The following is a 19,661-nucleotide window of genomic DNA, read 5'->3' on the forward strand; positions in this document are numbered from 1 at the left end:
ACACATATACACCGTACATATATCTACAGCAATGATGCATAGGCTTTTTTTTTTTTTTTTGAGTCAATGACAGACACTGGAGCTATATGTATACAAGCAAATGAGATGAAAATATCCAGGATTTGATTTCTGCTTTTTTGCATGAACACTCTCAGGCAGTATCTGTCTGTAGCAATGGTGTGTGTGTGTCTGTGTGTCAGTGTGTGTGTGTGTGTGTGTGTGTGTGTGTGTGTGTGTATCTACTTCACTTACCCGAATGGCCACATCAATGACTTTCACTTTGCTGAGATGAAAGGACTGACAAACCTGAAGACTAACATCTAGAACATCGACTTTTGACTTGGCCATCCCAAAAAAAAAAAAAAAAAAAAAAACAAACAAAAGTAAACACACCCATGTGGGGGGTTCGCCCACCACACCCCCCACTAACTAAATATACCAATCCCGAGATCGCACTACCACGGGGGTAAGGGCCAAAGTTCAACAGGATGGCCAAGCGGTTACTTACCTCGAGTGGAAAGTCAGTGCTCCAGATGTTGTCTTCTGGTTTGTCGGTCCTTTCGTCTTGGCAAAGTGAAAGTCGGTGATGTGACTATTCGGGTAAGTTAAGTAGACCTGTGTGCGCATGTAAAATGTCCCAGATAAGGGCACTGTCTAATTATATTCAGTCAAATGCTGTACCTTAACTGTCAGTGGCAACAGGCTTAGTTCCACACACCAACTGCCAAACCTCCATTAACTCTCCACCGTTGGTAAATCATTGAGGTTTACAGTCAGTGTTAGTCAATAGAATTTCCTAGTTTTTCTGGATGACAGATTACATGCTGCTGCAAAACCTGTTGTTCGTAGGCTGCTCCTGAAAAGGGACAGACCTGTGTCCAAAAGGATGTCCCTGGCAGTTAGAAAATGCATTACACATTTGTCTTCTGAATTCCTGCACCTTTCACATAGAATTAATTAACTAGTAATTAGTACTTCACATATGCTATTTCATTATGAATTCCAGCATGTATCTTGTAAATTAATGGGTTGCCAGATGCATTTTCACTAAACGTGGCTTTCAAGGTTAGAGAAGCTCTCATACTATGTCTGTTTTCATATCAGTGTTATTTACTCAAATGCTATGAATGCCAGAAACAAAACACAGCAACAGGATAAGGAGAAACAGCTGCAGAAAAAGTCAACTTGTTCTGTGGTTGTTTCTCCTCTTCCTGTTGCTGTGCTTGTTTTTGAAGTTTTACCAGTACACTTGTGCCACAGTTATTTTGGAATATGGTTTTGAATGTCAAGTAACACAACACCAGTATCCAAAACTTCAAAACTGAAAATGCTGCAGTGTGGTGATGAAAAGGAAAACAACTTTGGGAGACTGCGTGGGGGGTGGAGGAATTGGCCTTTTCCCCACTGTAGTGTGATTTTGGGAGTTAGTATATACAATTAGCATGGGATGTGGAAGGTGCAGCCCTCCATGTAGGTAGTACAGGGGGACCCTGCTCTCTGAAAAACAGTATCTTTTGATGTTTTTTGTTTTTTAATTTCTAACAGTCTGGATGTTGGTGTGGTGTCACTTACATTCAAAATGCTTGGCAAAATGGTATGAATCCCGGTTTTCAGTGTCAGAGTGTTTTGTTTTGTTTAGAAAATTGTTGTTAGTGCTTTTTCTGTAAAATCTTGAAATAAAGACTTTACTTAATTATCACAGAAAGGTGGATTTCATTTAAAGAAGAAAACAGTATGTATACTGACAGGTTTGAACAGTGTTTATGGTAACTGGGAAGAGACAGCCAAGTAATAGTATTGCTAAGGCTGACAGGGACCTGATTCACTACTTTGCTTAGAGCCCTACTTGTCTACAATTTGGTTCTGTAGGTGTATGCTGCAGCAATACAGCATTATTAACCATTCAAGTAGGTCAGACCTATTACTAAGTAATGCCAAAGGGAATAGCTATTCTTGACAGAGACAACACAGAGAGAACAAAAATGAGAAGGTGGTGTCTGGCAAGCATGTAACCCCCCCCCCAAAAAGTCAAGTTTTATGCGGTAATATTTCATATTTTTATATTACTTGTGGGCTGTTGAGCAAAAGCTGCTGCAGCATTTACACTGTCTTTAATTGTTTTGCTTTATTCCTTGCACTAAAAATGAATTAATTCATTAACAGGCCTAGATTATGTAGTATAGTCTAAACATTTTGTACTTTAGTAGTACATTTTTGAAGTACTTGATTTACAGGTTCCAGCAACTGTAAAGGGGTTTATCAGGCCATACAGCCTGTATTACTTGGAGTGAGGATCAAAACTCTCTGATCTTTAGAATCCATCATGTAGTCATTTTTGCATATTACTTTTATACAGTCTTCTCTACAAAGATCGGATTTATAAAGGATTTCTTGCATTTAGTTTAACTGTTACTGGCAGTTGGTACAGGACTAAAGCTTCAACTTCTTAATAAGCTACATCTTGTGACACGAGTGCAGGGTTTGAAGCTTTTCACATTCACTTGCATACTGTGTGACACTAAGCAATCGCTTAACCAGACAATGGTATGGTGCAATTGGGAAATTGGGTTATCCTCCTTAACGGTCTCCAGTACTGCATGTCTAGTAACTATGAACCCAGCCTTCTTGTTTACTAGACATTTTCTATCCCACAGCTGATCTAGCTCAGGAAATGTTATAGCAATATTACAAGCAGAACATATGCAACTTATTCTTCAAGTTCAGCAGATGCTGTATTTGTAGATGAAATACTAAAATGCAAAGTTGTTTGCCAGCAGCAACCTCTACATTAGTAATAGTTCTCTTTAATGTAGAATTATACATATGACTTTTACTTCTGCAGAGATTGTATATATTGACTTAGTATATGTCAACAAATGGTTAATATTTCTTATGCTGCCATGAATACATTTATATTTAAACTATGCTACACATGGCTGGAGCTTAAGGTATGATGCTAATGATCTTGTAGCTCATCTAAATCTATCAAAGTACATTTGTGGGGGTGGAGGGCTCTCTGGATGGAAGAATCTTATGCTCTTATCTGTTCATTTTTTAAAAAAGGCTTTCATTTGGCTTTGCATGCATGTGAGAATTAAGTTGGAATACTCTGGCTACTGTGTGTTTCTGTGAAACAAATTTGAAATATATGACTTTGAGCATGATGGTGATTATTATTATTACTTTCAGACACAGACGTGAGAAGGGTGCAGTCAAAAATGTAATTATAATTGCTGGGCTTGGGGGTGTCTATGGATAAAAATGACCAACCTGCTGAGTTGGTAAAGTAAAAGTCTTTGCAAGGCTAATATGCATTTGTGTAAAGCAAATTGGAATACTTGATGATAAAAATGGCCACAGTAAGACATGTGATGTGTACACAATCAATGAAGTGGCCATAACCGTTGAGTACTGATATTAGTGGATTATAATGGCAGCAGTTCAAGTGGCCTTCTATGGTAGAAATATTCTAAAAAATGGGTACTTTTATTAATATTAGTTTATACATTTTGTTTCAGAGCTCACTGGAAAAAAAATCATAACTACAAATTTAAAACACACTAAGAAATGTTGCTCTATTTAATATGAAATGTAATTTAAAACAATTAGGAAGGTGAATCAAAGAACGCATGAATTTATGCACGGTCCTAAATATGGGTGTGTGGGGGCCCATGGTTTGAAAACAGCCCAGGACCCAAGGTACATTTAATCCACCATCATGCATTTTCATCAAACCTGAGTTTCAGTGTAAGAGAAGAGGAGTTTACTGTTGCTCATGCTAAGTCAGTTTTCAATGTGAGACTGTTTTGTTTAGCAAACAGACATCATTTTTGTGCTATACAATTTGAAATAAAAGTTTTAAATGAATTCCAGATCTCTGTAATCACTGGAAAATGGTATCCACAATGACAAGTTTGAACAGTACTCATGGTAACTGGGGAGAGAAAGCAGATGATGGAATAGCTGAGGGGACGGGTTGGGTCCACTACCCTGTCTAGGACACTATTTGAACACTGTACTACCCGTACTTCCTGGCTAAAGCCTGAGTGCTGAGGGCTGACCTTCCTCAAGAGACCAATTACTGACAGAAACTGAAATACTATGATAAGTAAATAATTTCAAGTTAGCCAAAATAATTTCAAGTTAGCCAAAGTGATACTCAAATTAAATACTTCTATAGGAGAACAAAATATCACGATATATTGAAACAGATGGAAGCTACACAGAAAAATTAGCATCTGAAATATGCATTGGCAAAAGAATCTGAAACAACTGTACTTGAAATATGACTTGATTTATTTTCCTGTTCAGTATGATGTTAAATACCACAAATGAAAGGTGTAATGAAATAGAGAGACGCAATGCCCCTTTGAAAAACTGCATCAGACAGACTACAACTGCACGTGTCACCAATTTCAAAATATTCAACTTGATGGACAATTATTCAGGAGAAAGATACATGTATTACTGGCACACAATCCTTTCAGGGACTTCGCGTAAAAGTCACTTACTGATATGAAGTCTGGCTTTAATTCAATCACTTTACTCAGGTCTGGGAGAGCAGCTTTAGATTTTCCCATAGCAAGAAAAACTGTTGCTCTTCTGTAATAAGCAAGATAATTATCTGGGTCTCCATCTACAGAAACAAAAGAAAAATATGTGTTAACAACTGACTCTACTAGTTGTTCATAATCTTTGCAGCTATCCTGACTTGGAAAGATGTACAATGTAGTTTAAAACAAAGAATGAAAACAGAGTACAAGGTTTTTCAGAAGACTGAATCAACTTTTTATCAGATATCTAGACACAGTATAATCATATACAGTGGATATAAAACATGTATACACGCCTGTTAAAATTCCTGGTTTCTGTGATATAAAAAAAATGAGACCACAATAAATAATTTCAAAACTTTTCCCACCTTCAATGTGACTTATAACCTGTACAATTCAATTGAAAAATAAACAAATCTGATAGGGGAAAAATATAAAAAATAAAAAATGTACAATAAATTGGTTGGATAAATGTGCACACCCTTAAACTAATACTTTGTTGAAGCACCTTTTGATTTAATAACAGCATTCGGTCTTCTTGGGTACACACCTTCCATGAATTAAAGAGACTGATTAACCTTAAATAAAATTCAGCTGTCCTAGTAGAATTTCCTGGCATTTACTCAGTTGCCTGCTACAGCAAAAGTCATGGTTCGCAGAGAGCTTGCAAAGTATCAAAGGGATCTCATTGTTGAAAGGTATCAGTCAGGAGAAGGGTACAAAAAAATTTCCATAGCATTGGATATACCATGGAACACAGTGAAGACAGTCATCAAAAAGTGAAGAAAATATGGGACAACAGTGACGTTGCAAAGAGCTGGACATCTCTCCAAAATTGATGAAAAGACAAGACGAGAACTGGTCAGGGAGGCTGCCAAGAGACCTACAGCAACACTGAAGGAGCTGCAGGAATTTCTGGCAAGTACTGGTTGTGTACTACATGTGAAAACAATCTACCATATTCTTCATATGTCTGGGCTATGGGGTAGGGTTGCAAGACGGAAGCCTTTTCTTACACAGAAAAATATCCAGGCCCAGCTAAAATTTGCAAAACAATACAAGTCTCCCAAAAGCATGTGGGAAAATGTGTTATGGTCTGATGAGACCAATGTTGAACTTTTTGGCCACAATTCAAAAAGGTACATTTGGTGCAAAAAAGCACTTCGCAACTCCAAAAGAACACCATCCCTACGGTGAAGAATGGTGGTGGCAATATCATGCTTTGGGGTTGCTTTTCTTCAGCTGAAACTGAGGCTTTAGTCAAGGTGGACTGAATTTTGAACAGTTCCAAATACCAGTCACTTTTGACCCAAAACCTTCAGGCATCTGCTAGGAAGCGGAAGAAGAATTTCACCTTTCAACACAACAATGACTCCAAGCATACATCCAAATCAACAAAGGAATGGCTTCACCAGAAGAAAATTAAAGTTTTGGAATGGCCCAGCCAGAGCTCAGACCTAAATCCAATAGAAAATCTGTGGGGTGACCTGAAGAAGGCTGTGCACAAGAGATGCCCTTGCAATCTGACAGATTTTGAGTGCTTCTGCAAGGAAGAGTGGGCAAATATTGCCAAGTCAAGATGTGCCATGCTGATAGACTCCTACCCAAGAAGACTGAATGTTGTAATTAAATCAAAAGGTGCTTCAACAAAGTATTAGTTTAAGGGTGTGCACACTTATGCAACTAGCTTATCGTATGTTTTTTATATTTTTCCCCTAACAAATTTGTTTTTCAATTGAATTGTACAGGTTATAGGTCACATTAAAGGTGGGAAAAGTTTTGAAGTGATTTATTGTGGTCTCATTTTTTTATATCACAAAAACCTGGTACTTTAAAAGGGGTGTGTACTCTTTTTATATCCACTGTATGTTTTCTTCTTAGAATCTAAAAGTACATTTCTAACTTCCTCTGGTATAAAGAATAGTGTTGCATTCCCCAACACAAGGACATTATTATTATGATGGGGGTCTATATTAAATCATCGAACGCTTAGAAAAGTGAACGATGATTTATCAACACCATGTCAACGAAAGCTTACAAACTCGAACACTCAGAACAGCGATTTATTTAAAAAAATAAAATAAAACACTTAAAACATAAAATGGGAGGGCTTAGCACCCCACACCCCCCAAATGAAATATACCAACTCCGAGATTGCACTACAGTGACGAAAACTGCAAAGTAAGGACACGGCCAAGACAGGGAAAGAATTTGCTTATATGCCGTCATTTTGCCTTTTCAAGTTCGACCAAGACGCATTCGAAAGAATGCGTCATCGGTCATCTAGTAGGAACCCATGATGGGCAACAGGAAAAGCCTGAATGTATGACCCACATCCAGATTCTATCATGTTTTCCTGTGTACTCTCATACCCCGCCCACTCACAACAGCAGAAAAATGGTGCATTAGTAACAGTCCTTTTTCATTTATGTAACTATCTGTGCATTAATTACTAAAACAAAACACTCAAATATGTCATGACTGAGAAGGACTGGAAGTGAGGGACTTCACAACAGTAATCTGAAGACAGACACACACACACACACACACACACACACACACACACACACACACACACACACACACACACACACACACACACACACGCAAAGGTAGTAAGCTTCCTTGCCCGCTGAAGGGATCACTGCTACAGATTAAGTATAACGGTTGGAAGCAGTGCAGTAAACCACTGCCATCTACTACAGTCTAAAGCACTTCCACCTTTCGCAAAATTAAAACCAAAAGGTACTTTTTAAATAAAAGCATTCAGTGCTGCTTGGTTTATTCAGTCTCAAGTCATACTGTAACCAATTCAGTTTGGTTCATAGATTAGTACTAGGCTAACTGTCTTTGTGGGCCATTTTAAGCCTAGCCAATTACCCCATACAAGAATAAATTCCTGCACCTTGTGTCTGCAAAGTAAACGCCTTGGCCTATATTTCAAAATGTATACACTGCTTTCAAATGTCTACATCAGTAATGTAAAACTGAGGTGGGTAGGTAGCTGCCTCAGGAATGCTGAAAACATTGACAGGTAAATGCATGCAGCTTCTTGGCTATGCTCCACGCTGTGATGAGTCTTGGGTTTTGCTAGCTAGGATATTCAGGTACTTTAAAGCAATGCACCAGGTTAAGGGACTACAAAAAGGAGTTCATTGTCCAAAACAAAACAAAAAAAAAACACACAGAAAGATACAAGATTTCAATGCCAACTTAAATTTATTATGTAAAAAGTGATTCTGTTTCAAAAACAATGGTACCATCTTAATTAACTCATAACACCTCTGAAGTGCTACCTGAAAATGTAAATGGTTATAATCCATCCATCAACATCCCCCCCCCCCCCATTTTTGCATATGGGGTCAGGGTGTCACTTCAGCAGTGACAATCTACAGCCAATGTTCACATGGCTGGGTGGACAGCCTTGCCACAGATAAAGGAAATAACATCTTAAAATGATTGTTCCATACAGTTCACAGAGTTATATTTTACTGGGATACTTCGCTATTATTTTGCCAGCTTCAGTAGAAACAAGGATAGTTGGTAATTTTTAATAGACTTCCCTTTTTGAGGGAGGGAGTCATTTTTGATCCAGTATCAGTCAATCATCAAGTCTTTCCTCAATTAGATAAACTATCCAAGGAGGAACAGTCAACCTGGCAGACATGAGGGTGACTGTGCTCTTCCATTTTCATGGTCCAATCGCACCCAGGTGGTAACATGAACACACTTTTGTTACTGCAAGGGCCACCTCTGCCCTCTAATTCACATATGAATGGTCCTTCACATATACTGACAAGGGCTACAAAAACCGGCTTGGATGGCAGGCACACATCTTCCTGGGACTGGTTTCCTGCACGATGAAACTCATTAGCCGAGGCCCTGTCATCACAACTTCTTGAAAGGGAACACTGTCAACCCCCCCTTATCCAGGAATCGGCATATGCATCCTTCCTGTCTCTGCCATCAAGCTCCTGACATGCTAGTGTAACTTGGGTTGCCTGGGGTGTAGTCAGGGCTTTATCCCTTTCTGCCAGCAATGCAAGTAACAGACTCTCACTTCACTTGGAAGATATGCACTGAAACAACAGAGATCACACAGTTGTGGGGATAAGGAAGTTTCTACTCAACTCCGAAGTTACAATTTCTTGAAATTAGCAAATTTAGAAATGCACAGCTTCAATGGGCCCTGTCCCTTTAAAAAAAACTTTTTTTTCAAACATATTTTAAAATCAAACATGAGTGGTTGACTTTGTTTCACAGGCTCTTGTTTGCAGTTTGCTGTTTAACTACAGACCTCTTTTATAAATATGTAACTAAGAATAAATGTACAACATAAAAAATAGGGCTTTACAGTCGCTAACATCTAGAAAGTATAATCCCATTGCAGCAGCATCGTTAAATAGGTACTTAAAATGTAAATGTGCATTGTGTTTCTACATGTTCACATAAGTATGGTTGTTGTACCTGAGCAGCAAACTGTGATTAGAGCTCCTGGGTCCATGTACTTATTTATTTTATACAGTAATGTGCGTTATGCAGACCTAGAGCAAATCTTTTTTTTTTTTTTTTTTTTACTTTTGCCACAGATTTCAGAGGTGTAACTTAATGGACTGGCAATGAATATGACCTACAGGTCCAAGGGCTTTATCTTCAGTTAAAAAACAATCCAGAAGTAAAAGAAATTTGGGCACTTACTCAAGAAGAAAGTAAGTGCTCATCAAGATAATGTTTGAGATTGAATAACATTTCTTGTGAAAATTAAGGAAAATGTTACTTGTCCATACTGAAAAGTACATTAATGGTTGTCTGGCAAAATTAGCAATATTATGTGACTTTCAGAACAAAATTATATTTTTTAATTAAAACAAAGTTTCTGTGTGCTATAGTTTCTTTCCACATCCCAAAGTCATTTTTGTAGATCAACTGGCATCCTTCCAAATTGTCACAGACATACATGCAATGACTTAATGACTCCATTTTACAATGGGCTGGCATCCAGTCTGGCAGATATTTAGCTTCCTTATGCCCACAAAGTGCAAGACAGGATAGGCTCCAGATACCTTTGGCCCATTAAGTTATTTAAGTAGGTAACTTGAAAATGAATACTTTAACAGAGTAGAAAAGATTTTTTTTTTTTGGGGAATAGGTATTTCCAGAACATTAAAATGCTACTAAGGTGACTTAATTGTTGCAATTTTTAATATTAAGTCTGCTATAATTAATTAATATAACAGATGTTAGTAAATCATGTTATTTACATAAGACATTTAATATGGAAAAATTTCCAAATACAAACCAGTTTACTACAAATGAGAACTGTGAAATGCTCAGTAATTTATTTTTAAAAGTGCAGTACTTAAATGTATTTTTCATATTTGCATGCTGTAAATTAAATACAAAAAAAGGGATTACATGCATTTGAAAAATGGAAACTAATTGTGTGCAGTGGGCTTTGGTGACTAAATTACCAGAACTTTCAAAATGTCGGCATACGAAATTAATTCCCTGCAATCATGGCTTGCCTCTGAAAGTTAAAATGGAAACTATTACACGTGAGTACTAATACCAAGATGGCTGTGTGAGATGTGCCTCCTGAAAAGGCTTAGATATCTATAAAAAAAAACAGTGGAACTGGCTTGCACTAGGAAATGTTACAAATCTTACAAAGACAGGTCTCTGCTATCCAGACCTTCTTATTGCTTTGTTTTGTAAACAAAAGCAAAATACAAAAATAAACAGATAAATGTGAAGGCAGACAACATAGTGTATGAGGATCAATTAAAGAGACAGGAGCAACTTGAGTTAAAGAATTTGCAAGTGAAAATGGTAGCCAATACTTTCTGAATCTTCCTTCAGTTTAATCAAAGGTGTTAAGTGAACAGCCTGCAACTTGCATGGCAGGAATCATGGGTGAACAGGTGAAGGCCATGACCTGCCATACAGATACTACTTTGTAATTACAAAAGGAGAGGTTGGGAGACTGACTTGCACACAAACACAAGACTGCAGTTACTCCTGACCCCATTTACATTTAATTCAGTTTTACATGATGCTTCACAGGAATTGTCTGATTACTAAAACTATGCTCATTCTAAACCATTAGAAAACCACTGCTGAAGAGCCTTTATATCCAAAGAGAAGAAATCGAGCAACCAAAGGAGGTAGCATGGAGCCACATGACAAGTGACCATTAACCTCCAACATAGCACTCATTCCTTCAAAGCCTTTCACCCTGGCTAGGGTCATGGAAAATGCCTTATAATTTCAAATTCTATCTGAACTATAAGATAAAAAAATAAATGCCAAAGTAACAGACTATACAGAGAGACTACCTGGTAAAATATCAAGACATTCACCACTTAATTAGAAACTTCTTGGATCATATACAAAAGATGGACACCACAAAGGCAGCCATCACTCGCCCCCTAGCAGCTGCAGAACCAGACAACATCCTCCTGAAGAAATGTAGCTAGATGTTGAGGAGAGAACGAACTGGAAGAACTTGCTCTCCCTTGGCATTCCAAAAAATGTAGAAGGAGCAGATTGCGCAGGCTTCCTTACAAATATACCAGCAGAGTAGACTGATGTGCCACTGGATGGTATTGAAACAGAACATATATCTGGTATTTCTACTACACCCAGTAAGAAGGTCTGGATAGCAGAGACCTGTCTTTGTAAGATTTGTAACATTTGCACTTAAAGAAAGAATATTGCCATCCCTATGACATGTAGGGAAACTGGTCAAGAAATTACTCCAGAGTGATTTGTGACTAAACCTTTTATGTGAAAACAAGGAAAACAGAACCTCTTTTCAATTGTAACAAGGGAATAAAGACAAAAGAGAGAGAAATGTGCTGGTTGAATCTAGAACATTTGCAGGTGTTTTACCTGGCTAATCATTTTAATTTTATCACCCCAGGGGAAGCATTTTTCAACTATGAGACTTCCAAGATGGCTGCACATTGAGTAACAGCTTCATTTCAACTCTCCAGTCTGAAAACAGAAACTCAGAAGAGAGTTTTCAGTAAACTTGTCTTTTTGGGTAAATCTCAATAACCGGCTAGTAAGTGGACTGTCTGGAAGCCAGCAAAAATGAAATTCACAAAATCTGAAAGAAAATCAATTACAAAAGATGAGGAAAAAACATGGACTGGGAAGAATTCTGTAGCAGTTCAACAAAAAACAGTGCAAGCTCCAGCTCTGGTGCAAGACATGACCTCTAGGAATCCAGATGAAAAAGTCAAATGTATACAGAGATGATTAAAATAAATGAAACAATGAAGGAGTATATCAAATGAAATAAAAAGGCTGGAAAAAATGGAAGAAGCTTTAAACAGACTTTCTGATGAGTTAATAAAAATCAAAAATTAGAGGCCAAAATAAAGAAATGACTGGCTGAGTATGAAACTGCTCAAGAAGAGATGTTTCAAAAAATAATAGAATTAGAGGACAGAGCACATAGGGAAACATGAGATTTTCTGCTGTAGCAGAGAAAAGTACAGTTTTGTACCTACCATAAATGTAGATGTTCGAGGATCCCATTGCTGCAGTCCTAACTATTGGGTATAGTCCGCATCCAGTCGGCCCGAATACCAGAGTATAAGGCTGACGTCGGTCAGGGCGCATTAGACTGACGTCAGTACGTCAGGGTACTAATGCGCATGACCGACGTCATATCCTCAGTCTTTTCTTGCCCCAGATGTCAGAAGATCCTAAAAAGACAAGGCCCAAAATACCTGCACCAAAAATATGTACAATATATACAAGGATATATACAAAAAATATAAGCATGTAACCTCACCTACACAACCACCCCTAAACACAGAGGGAAGGAGGGAGGATTGGACTGCAGCAATGGGATCCTCGAACATCTACATTTATGGTAGGTACAAAACTGTACTATGTTCTTCGTTCCCCATTGCTGCAGTCCTAACTATTGGGTAGAATCCCAAAGCAGAGGTAAGGGAGGCTGGCAAATCACAGAGAAGCAGGAGCTGACAACATGCCTTGCAAAACAGCTGTGGCAAAACCAGCCCTAGACTTAGAGTAGATAGGAAGGTGATAATGCTTAGAGAAAGTATGCACTGAACTCCAAGTAGCTGCTTCCAAAATATCCTTAGTTGCCACCCCCCTTAGAAATGCTGTTGAAGTGGCAGTAGCCCTAGTGGAATGAGGCCTAATCCCAGCTGGAATCTCCTTGCCATGATGGGAATAACAAAATGCAATGCAAAAGCCAATCCACCTAGAAATAGTTTGTTTTGACACAGGCTTGCCCTGTGTACTCAAAGCAAAAGAAACAAACAACTGCTGAGACTGCCTAAAATCCTTAGTCCTGCTTAAATAATAACGCAATTGCCTGTGTACATCTAAAGTGTGCAAAATCTTTTCCCCTTTATTTTGGGGGTCTGCATAAAAAGTAGGCAAATGAATAGTTTGGTTTAAAGCCACACTAGAAACCACCTTAGGCATAAAGGAAGGATTAGTACGTAATGATACCCTATCCTTATGGAAAATCAAAATGGCTCTACTGCCATAAGGGCCTGCAACTCAGACACCCTTCTTGCAGAAGTAATAGCCAACAGAAAAGCAGTCTTCCATGACAAGTATTTCAATTCAGCAGTAGCCGCAGGCTCAAAAGGTTGTAGAGTAAGTTTTTCCAACACAAAATTGAGATCCCAAGCAGGAGTAGGAGCTCTAATGGGGTCTTATATTCTTTGCCCCTCTAAGAAACTGCTTGAACAAAGGATGCGAAAACAATGGTGGGTCACAATCATAGTGAGCTGAAATTGCTGCAGCATGAATCTTAATGGAAGAGAAGGACAAACCTTTGTCCAATAATTCAGTAAGGTATTGAAGAGCCACACACAAATTAGGCTCAGAAACCTGCAAATTCTTTGCTGTACTCCAAAATAAAAATCTCTTCCATTTTTCTGCGTACACTTTCCTTGTACTAGGTCTTCTAGCTTCCATAATCACATTTAAAACTTGTTGAGGAAGTTGAGACCGGCTGTGTTTCAACCCAGAAGATGCCAGGCTGTTAGATGAAGAGAGTGAAGCTTGACATTGAGCAGATGACCATCCTTCTGAGATAACAGATGAGGAATCAGAGGTAAAGGCCATGGAGGCTTCCTTACCAGACTCCGTAGTAGTGGGTACCAGTGTTGCCGAGGCCAGTCTGGAGCTATCAAAATCATCCTTGGCCTGTCTTGCCTGACCTTTAATAGTACCTTTGGAAGAAGAGGCAGAGGAGGAAAGGCATACACATGTAGGTTTTTCCAACTGAAAGACAGAGCATCCACTTTCCAAGCTGTGTGATGAAACCCCTTTGTGCAATACTGTGGCAGCTGGTGGTTTAGCGGAGAAGTTTAACAGATCTATGTCTGGAGTTCCCCATGACACTGTCAACCTTTGAAATACATGAAGATCCAGTTTCCACTCGTGGGGATCCAAGATTTGTCTGCTTAACACATCTGCTAAGGAGTTCTGTGCTCCGCAGAAACCTTGCCTGAAGAGTTAGTTGCAAGCTTAGCGCAGTCTCCCATAAAATCATTGCTTGCCTGCATAAAGGATAAGAATGTGTTCCCCTTGCTTGTTGATGTACCACATGACAGTTGTGTTGTCTGTTAGAATCAACACCTGCCCTGGAAGAAGTAACTCCTTGAAAGCTATTAATGCAAACTGGACTGCTAACATCTCCTTCATGTTGATATGTAGATGCTGTAGTCTGGCAGGCCACTTGTCTTGTATCCACTTTCCATTTAGATGAGCTCCCAAGCAATGTCCGAGGCATCTGTCGTTAAAATCTGACTCGCCTCTGGCCGGGTCACAGAGAGTCCCTTGTTTAGGTGACATTCCTGAGCCCACCACAAAAATTCTTTTGAAGGCAAGGTATTATTGGAATGACAGTGTCCAAATCCTGGCAGTGCTGTGTCCATACATTTTTGAGATACCATTGTAGCTTCCTCATATGCAGTTTGGCATTGGGAAGCACCAGAATACAAGATGCCATGAACCCTAATGCTTGAAGGACTGTCCTTGCAGTCAGCACGGACTGATGAGATAGTTGATGGAAGTAAAGTGATAGACTCTTTTGTTTGTCCGGGGTTAAAAAGGCCATCTGGGCTGCTGTATTCAGTCTCACACCCAGAAAGCACATGTCTTGAGAGGGTACTAGACTGGACTTTATTTCGCTCACAGAATACCCCAGGCATCTTAGCCCTGCTATGACATGTTCCAGATGCCGTAGAAGGTCTTCCTTTTCTTGAGCCAGAATCAGGCAGTCGTCCAAGTAAGGATAGATTTGAATTCCTTGAAGCCTGAAGTAAGCTATCACTGGAGCCAGAACCTTTGTGAATACTCTGGGCAGTAGATAAGCCAAAGGGCAATGCAGAGAACTGATAATGAGAATTTCCAGCTCGAAATCGCAGATACTTCCTGCAACTTAGCCTTATAGGCACATGAAGGTAAGCTTCCTTGAGATCTAAAGTTACCATCCAGTGATCTTTGCCCAGCAGAGGTAAAAGCTGTTGTAACGTCAACATCTTGAACTTGGGAATGTCCAGAAAAGTGTTGAGAAGAGATAAATCCAAAATTGGTCGCCACGTGTTCCCCTTCTTTGGTACTAGGAACAGGCGAGAATAAAATCCTAGGCCCCTTTCTGATACAGGGACTGGCTGAATGGCCCCTATCTGGAGTAACAGAGAAACTTGCTTGTGAGCCTCTTTTCTTTGTGGAGGAGGAACATCTGGCATGCCTTTGAAAGGGGGCATTGTATGGAAATAAAATCTGTAACCGTGGTGAATGATATCCAACACCCATTTGTCTTGAGTAATTAAATCCCAATTTTCTTTGAAAAGAGACAGTCTTCCTCCCAAAGGAGCTGCCAGACGGGAATCTACTGGCAGCTGAAAAGACAGGTCATTGGGTCTGTTTACGAAAGGACTGACCCCTGCCCTCACCAGAAGTCTGAGCAGGTGAACTCCCTGTTCTAGGCCTAAAAGAACCTTGAGTCCTGCCCCTACCACGTCTAGACCTACCCCTAGACTGGGAATCATAAGCAGGATATGTCCACCCCTTAGTAGGCCAATTTCTACTAAACTTCGGTGGCTGCACCTGCAAAAAATCTTTAACAGTTTGCATAGACTTAGCTTTGTCCTCCATTTTCTTTAAAACTGCTTCCACAGGCGATCCAAACAACACATCAGACTGTAAAGGAGCATCCAAATTCCTTGTCTTAACATGCTCAGCTAAATTCTGATCCTTCAACCAGGCATGCCTGCGAAGAACAGAACTAGTAGCAGCCACCCTCGAGGAGGCCTGTACAGCATCAAAACCACATTGCAAAGAATGCTTACCCACTTGTTCAGACACATGAACCAAATCCAGCAACTCTTTACACTCAATACCTTCCGCCAAAGCATCCACCTTAGATTTCAATTGTGAAAGGAGATAATTCTGATATTTAAGCATGTGAAACTGACAATTCAATGCTCTCATGGCTAGAGTGGAAGAAGTATACACTTTCTTTCCCCACCTATCCAAAGCCCTTGCCTCTTTGTCAGTGGGAACAGGATTTTTAACCACAGAAGCTTTAACACCCTTAGGCCCTTGAGAAATAGTTTCTGGGTCCGCCTAGGACTCTTAAACAAATACTTATGAGCTTCGGCACCCTATAATACCTATCAGGCTTAACAGGAGCAGGAGGCAAAGAGTCAGGGTTCAAGGAAGCCTCTGCAAAAACATCTTCCACCACATTCAACACAGGAGGAATAGCTAAGGGCCTATGCTGGGGTAAAACAAGAATTCCTAAGCCTTTTCCTGGAATCAGAGTAATCCTGGCCTTCCCATTTAAAGTGCTCCCTCATGGAATGCAGAGTCTCTGAAAATGAGAAATCCTCAGGAGGAGAAGCTGTAGGAGTGGAATCATCAACATCAGAATCAGAATAAGTAGGATACTCCTGCAAGTCTTCCAGAAGACTCTAAAGCCTCTGAACAATGGTCAAAACTATCAAACTCCGGTTGCACCCTAGGCCTCTCATCACGCGAGGGCATAGAACCTCTAGTCATAGTAATCAAATCTTCTGCCATTTTAAGCATATGTTTCTTAGGTACAGAACCCGAAATGCTAGGAGAAGCCCCACTGAAGCTGAACTAGGCCTACCTCTCAAAGAAGTTTTGGCAACAGAAGGAGAGGCTCTAACTACCTTGGGAAGAGAGGGAAGAACAGTCACCTGAGAAGCCCCCTCAGCCTGGCCTACCTCCTGAGAAGGCACATCCTGTAACAGTAAAGTTTCTGCCTGGGACTCCATGGAAACTCCTGGCAAAACCTCTGGCTCCACTGAGCCTTCTAAAGAACCGACGTCCGGGACTGCCGGTTCATCAACCCTAGGCTTCGCTGTTTTGTCCTTGCGCTTCTTGGACGAAGCGGGCGCCGGAGCATCCGACGGCATTTTATAATTGCAACGCTTCCCAAACACTAACCTGGCACAGTCTAACCTCCTCTTAATAGTGCGTTTGTTAAACCTAGCACAAGAGCGGCAACCAACAACGTCATGCTCAGGCCCTAAACAAGGTATACACAAGGTATGGTAATCCCTATGAGGTATCTGTTTCCCACAAGAAATACAGTTATTCACTTTTTCTGACATCCGGTAAAATACTGAGGCAAGATAAAACCAAAATGTTCGCCAACGGGTACTTAGCCAACTCTGTTTCGGTCTGAAACTCCGGTTTCGAAATATTTCAGAACGCCAACCTGCACTCGCAAAACTGCTTCTGCATCGGACCATGCGGCAAAAAAGACTGAGGATATGACGTCGGTCATGCGCATTAGTACCCTGACGTACTGACGTCAGTCTAATGCGCCCTGACCGACGTCAGCCTTATACTCTGGTATTCGGGCCGACTGGATGCGGACTATACCCAATAGTTAGGACTGCAGCAATGGGGAACGAAGAACATCTGGAAGGAACAGACTGTATTAATTTTATGAAAACACAAATAAGTAACCAGACTGGTATTCCACAGAAGGAGTTGTTAATTGAAAGGACACTGTGTATGCTCCAAACTTGGCCAGGAGAAAGCAAACCTAGACCTTTAATAGTAAAGATGCAATCCTACCAGCAGAAAGAGCAGAGTCTGACAAAACTGTGGCAGAAGGACAAAGTACTAAAAGTTTGAGGCACAGTTTTTTGGAAAATGATTATTCGCTGTACATCAGACAGAACATCAAATTTATTCCAGTAAACAGGGAATGTGGTTCTATATGACAGTATCGAATGGACCAAATAGCGAATGCTATTTAGTCAATCCAATACTGTCGAAATGGCAAAATAGCGAAGTCACGGCAGTCTTCGGGACTTTGCCATTTCCTCCACTATGGTGCAATCTCGGAGTTGGTATATTTAAGTTGGGGGAGGTGTGGGGGCAAATTTATGTTTTAAGTTTTTTTTTTTTTTTTTTTTTACGGAGCAGTGAATATTTTCCCTAGGAAAAATTTGCTGTTCCGTTTGTTTGATATTTTGTTTCGATATTATCGGTACGATGAAATAGCATTCGCTAATTTGATCGTACGATAATATAATATAGACGCGGTTATGTAGAGAAGAAGCAGGCATGAGATTCAGGCTGCTATATTCAACTATTTTCAGAATATTCTTTCCTGGAAGGTCAACATCATTTTTTGATGCAGAACGTGTTAAGGCAGAAATACAAACATTTGTCCAAAACAAGTGAGATATCAAACAGGAGGAGATTTCCCCTTCTTGTTCTTCTGGAAATAAAGCCCACAGAGAGAGTGTGCCAGTGAAACTTTTTTTTTCCAGTATTTCAAAGGAGAACACTTGAAGGAGAGAAAAAGAAAGTATAAGAGTTGACTAAAAGAACCAAGCCAAGAGTACATTGCAAATGAAGCAGAGACTGGATTTGGGAGATGTAGATTCACTGGAAATAAACCAGCAACTCAGAAACTGACAAATAAATGTGGGATTACAAAGTATTAATTATATTTTTGAAACATGACAGAACAAGAAAACCTAGCAATATTGGACTACTTTGACTTTTGTTACAACTTGTAGGGGACTATGCCCTACTTCATATCATTAATGTTTGGAAGAACATTTAGCAGGTGGGAAGAGGAAGGAAAGAGTTAAGTAAAACAAATTTTTGTTCTTAACAGTAGTCTTTTTATAATGCATGACATATCCTGCATTCTATAGGGTAAAGTTTATCAGTCATTTTCAAGTGTAATAGGATACTAAAGTAAACAGGTGACACTGCTTTTTTCTCTTTCTCCTTGTTTAGTTTTAAAATAATGTAGCCACTGCAATGTAAAAAAAAGAAAAGTCTAGACAAAAACAGCATGATACAAGAAAAACTGCTATGCTTTTTCATACTCTTGCATAGGGAAATGATTGGACTAAAGCCCTTGGTTTGCTCTAGTAACGGGTTTTAAGGGGAAGCAAATAAAAACAGAACACTGACTATAATGAAACGTTTTCCTCTAGCAAATAAATGAGTGCTTGTAGAAGCAACTGTGTATCTGGTTCTCATCATGTCTCTATGGAGATCATCTGACAGGGGACAATAAACACAGAATACCTTTCTTTCAATGGCTAGGAGATAATGTTTTCTGCAAGCATTCAAATGTTTTTTTTTACTCTGACAGAGGAATACAGATGAGACAAAACAGACAACACTTAGAAGTAGAAGCACAGGCTGTACCCATGCATCTTAGCATGAATAACCTTCCTTATAGTTAATACAAGTCTAAGTGTGGCTGTCAGTCTGGGACAATTGTTCCTATTAGGAAGGTTAATCTTCAATATTTGAAGATGTACATTGAGTTGTGTATTAGTATTAAGTTAATAGGTTTAGGGGTGTTTTTTGAGGGTTTTCACCAAAACAAAAAGTTTTTAAGATGCAGCATAGGTTCAAATGAATATGACAAGAAACAACTATATAAAAGCCCAACCTGTCAAACATTAGTGTATGCATGTAAAGCAAAAGCTGAAACTAGACATTAAAAAAGCTGTTACACAACAGGTAGGAATAATAACTTAACATAATGACAACACTTTCTATATGATCTTTAAATGTAAATGGTCA

General features: G+C 39.4%; 1 protein-coding gene across 1 annotated transcript in view; it reads right to left on the bottom strand.

Moving 5' to 3' along the window:
- Positions 1 to 19,661, bottom strand: part of DNAJC3 (DnaJ heat shock protein family (Hsp40) member C3) — a 960,700-nt gene that overhangs the window by 662,662 nt on the left and 278,377 nt on the right. The window contains exon 3 of the mRNA XM_044072989.1: positions 4,512 to 4,636. Within this exon, the coding sequence (XP_043928924.1) occupies positions 4,512 to 4,636 (125 nt within the window). The remainder of the gene's footprint in view (positions 1 to 4,511; positions 4,637 to 19,661) is intronic.

This window comes from Protopterus annectens, chromosome 5.part1 (genome assembly GCF_019279795.1).
Source record: "Protopterus annectens isolate FY-2018-M chromosome 5.part1, PAN1.0, whole genome shotgun sequence".
In the NCBI taxonomy this organism is placed as follows: Eukaryota; Metazoa; Chordata; order Ceratodontiformes; family Protopteridae; genus Protopterus; species Protopterus annectens.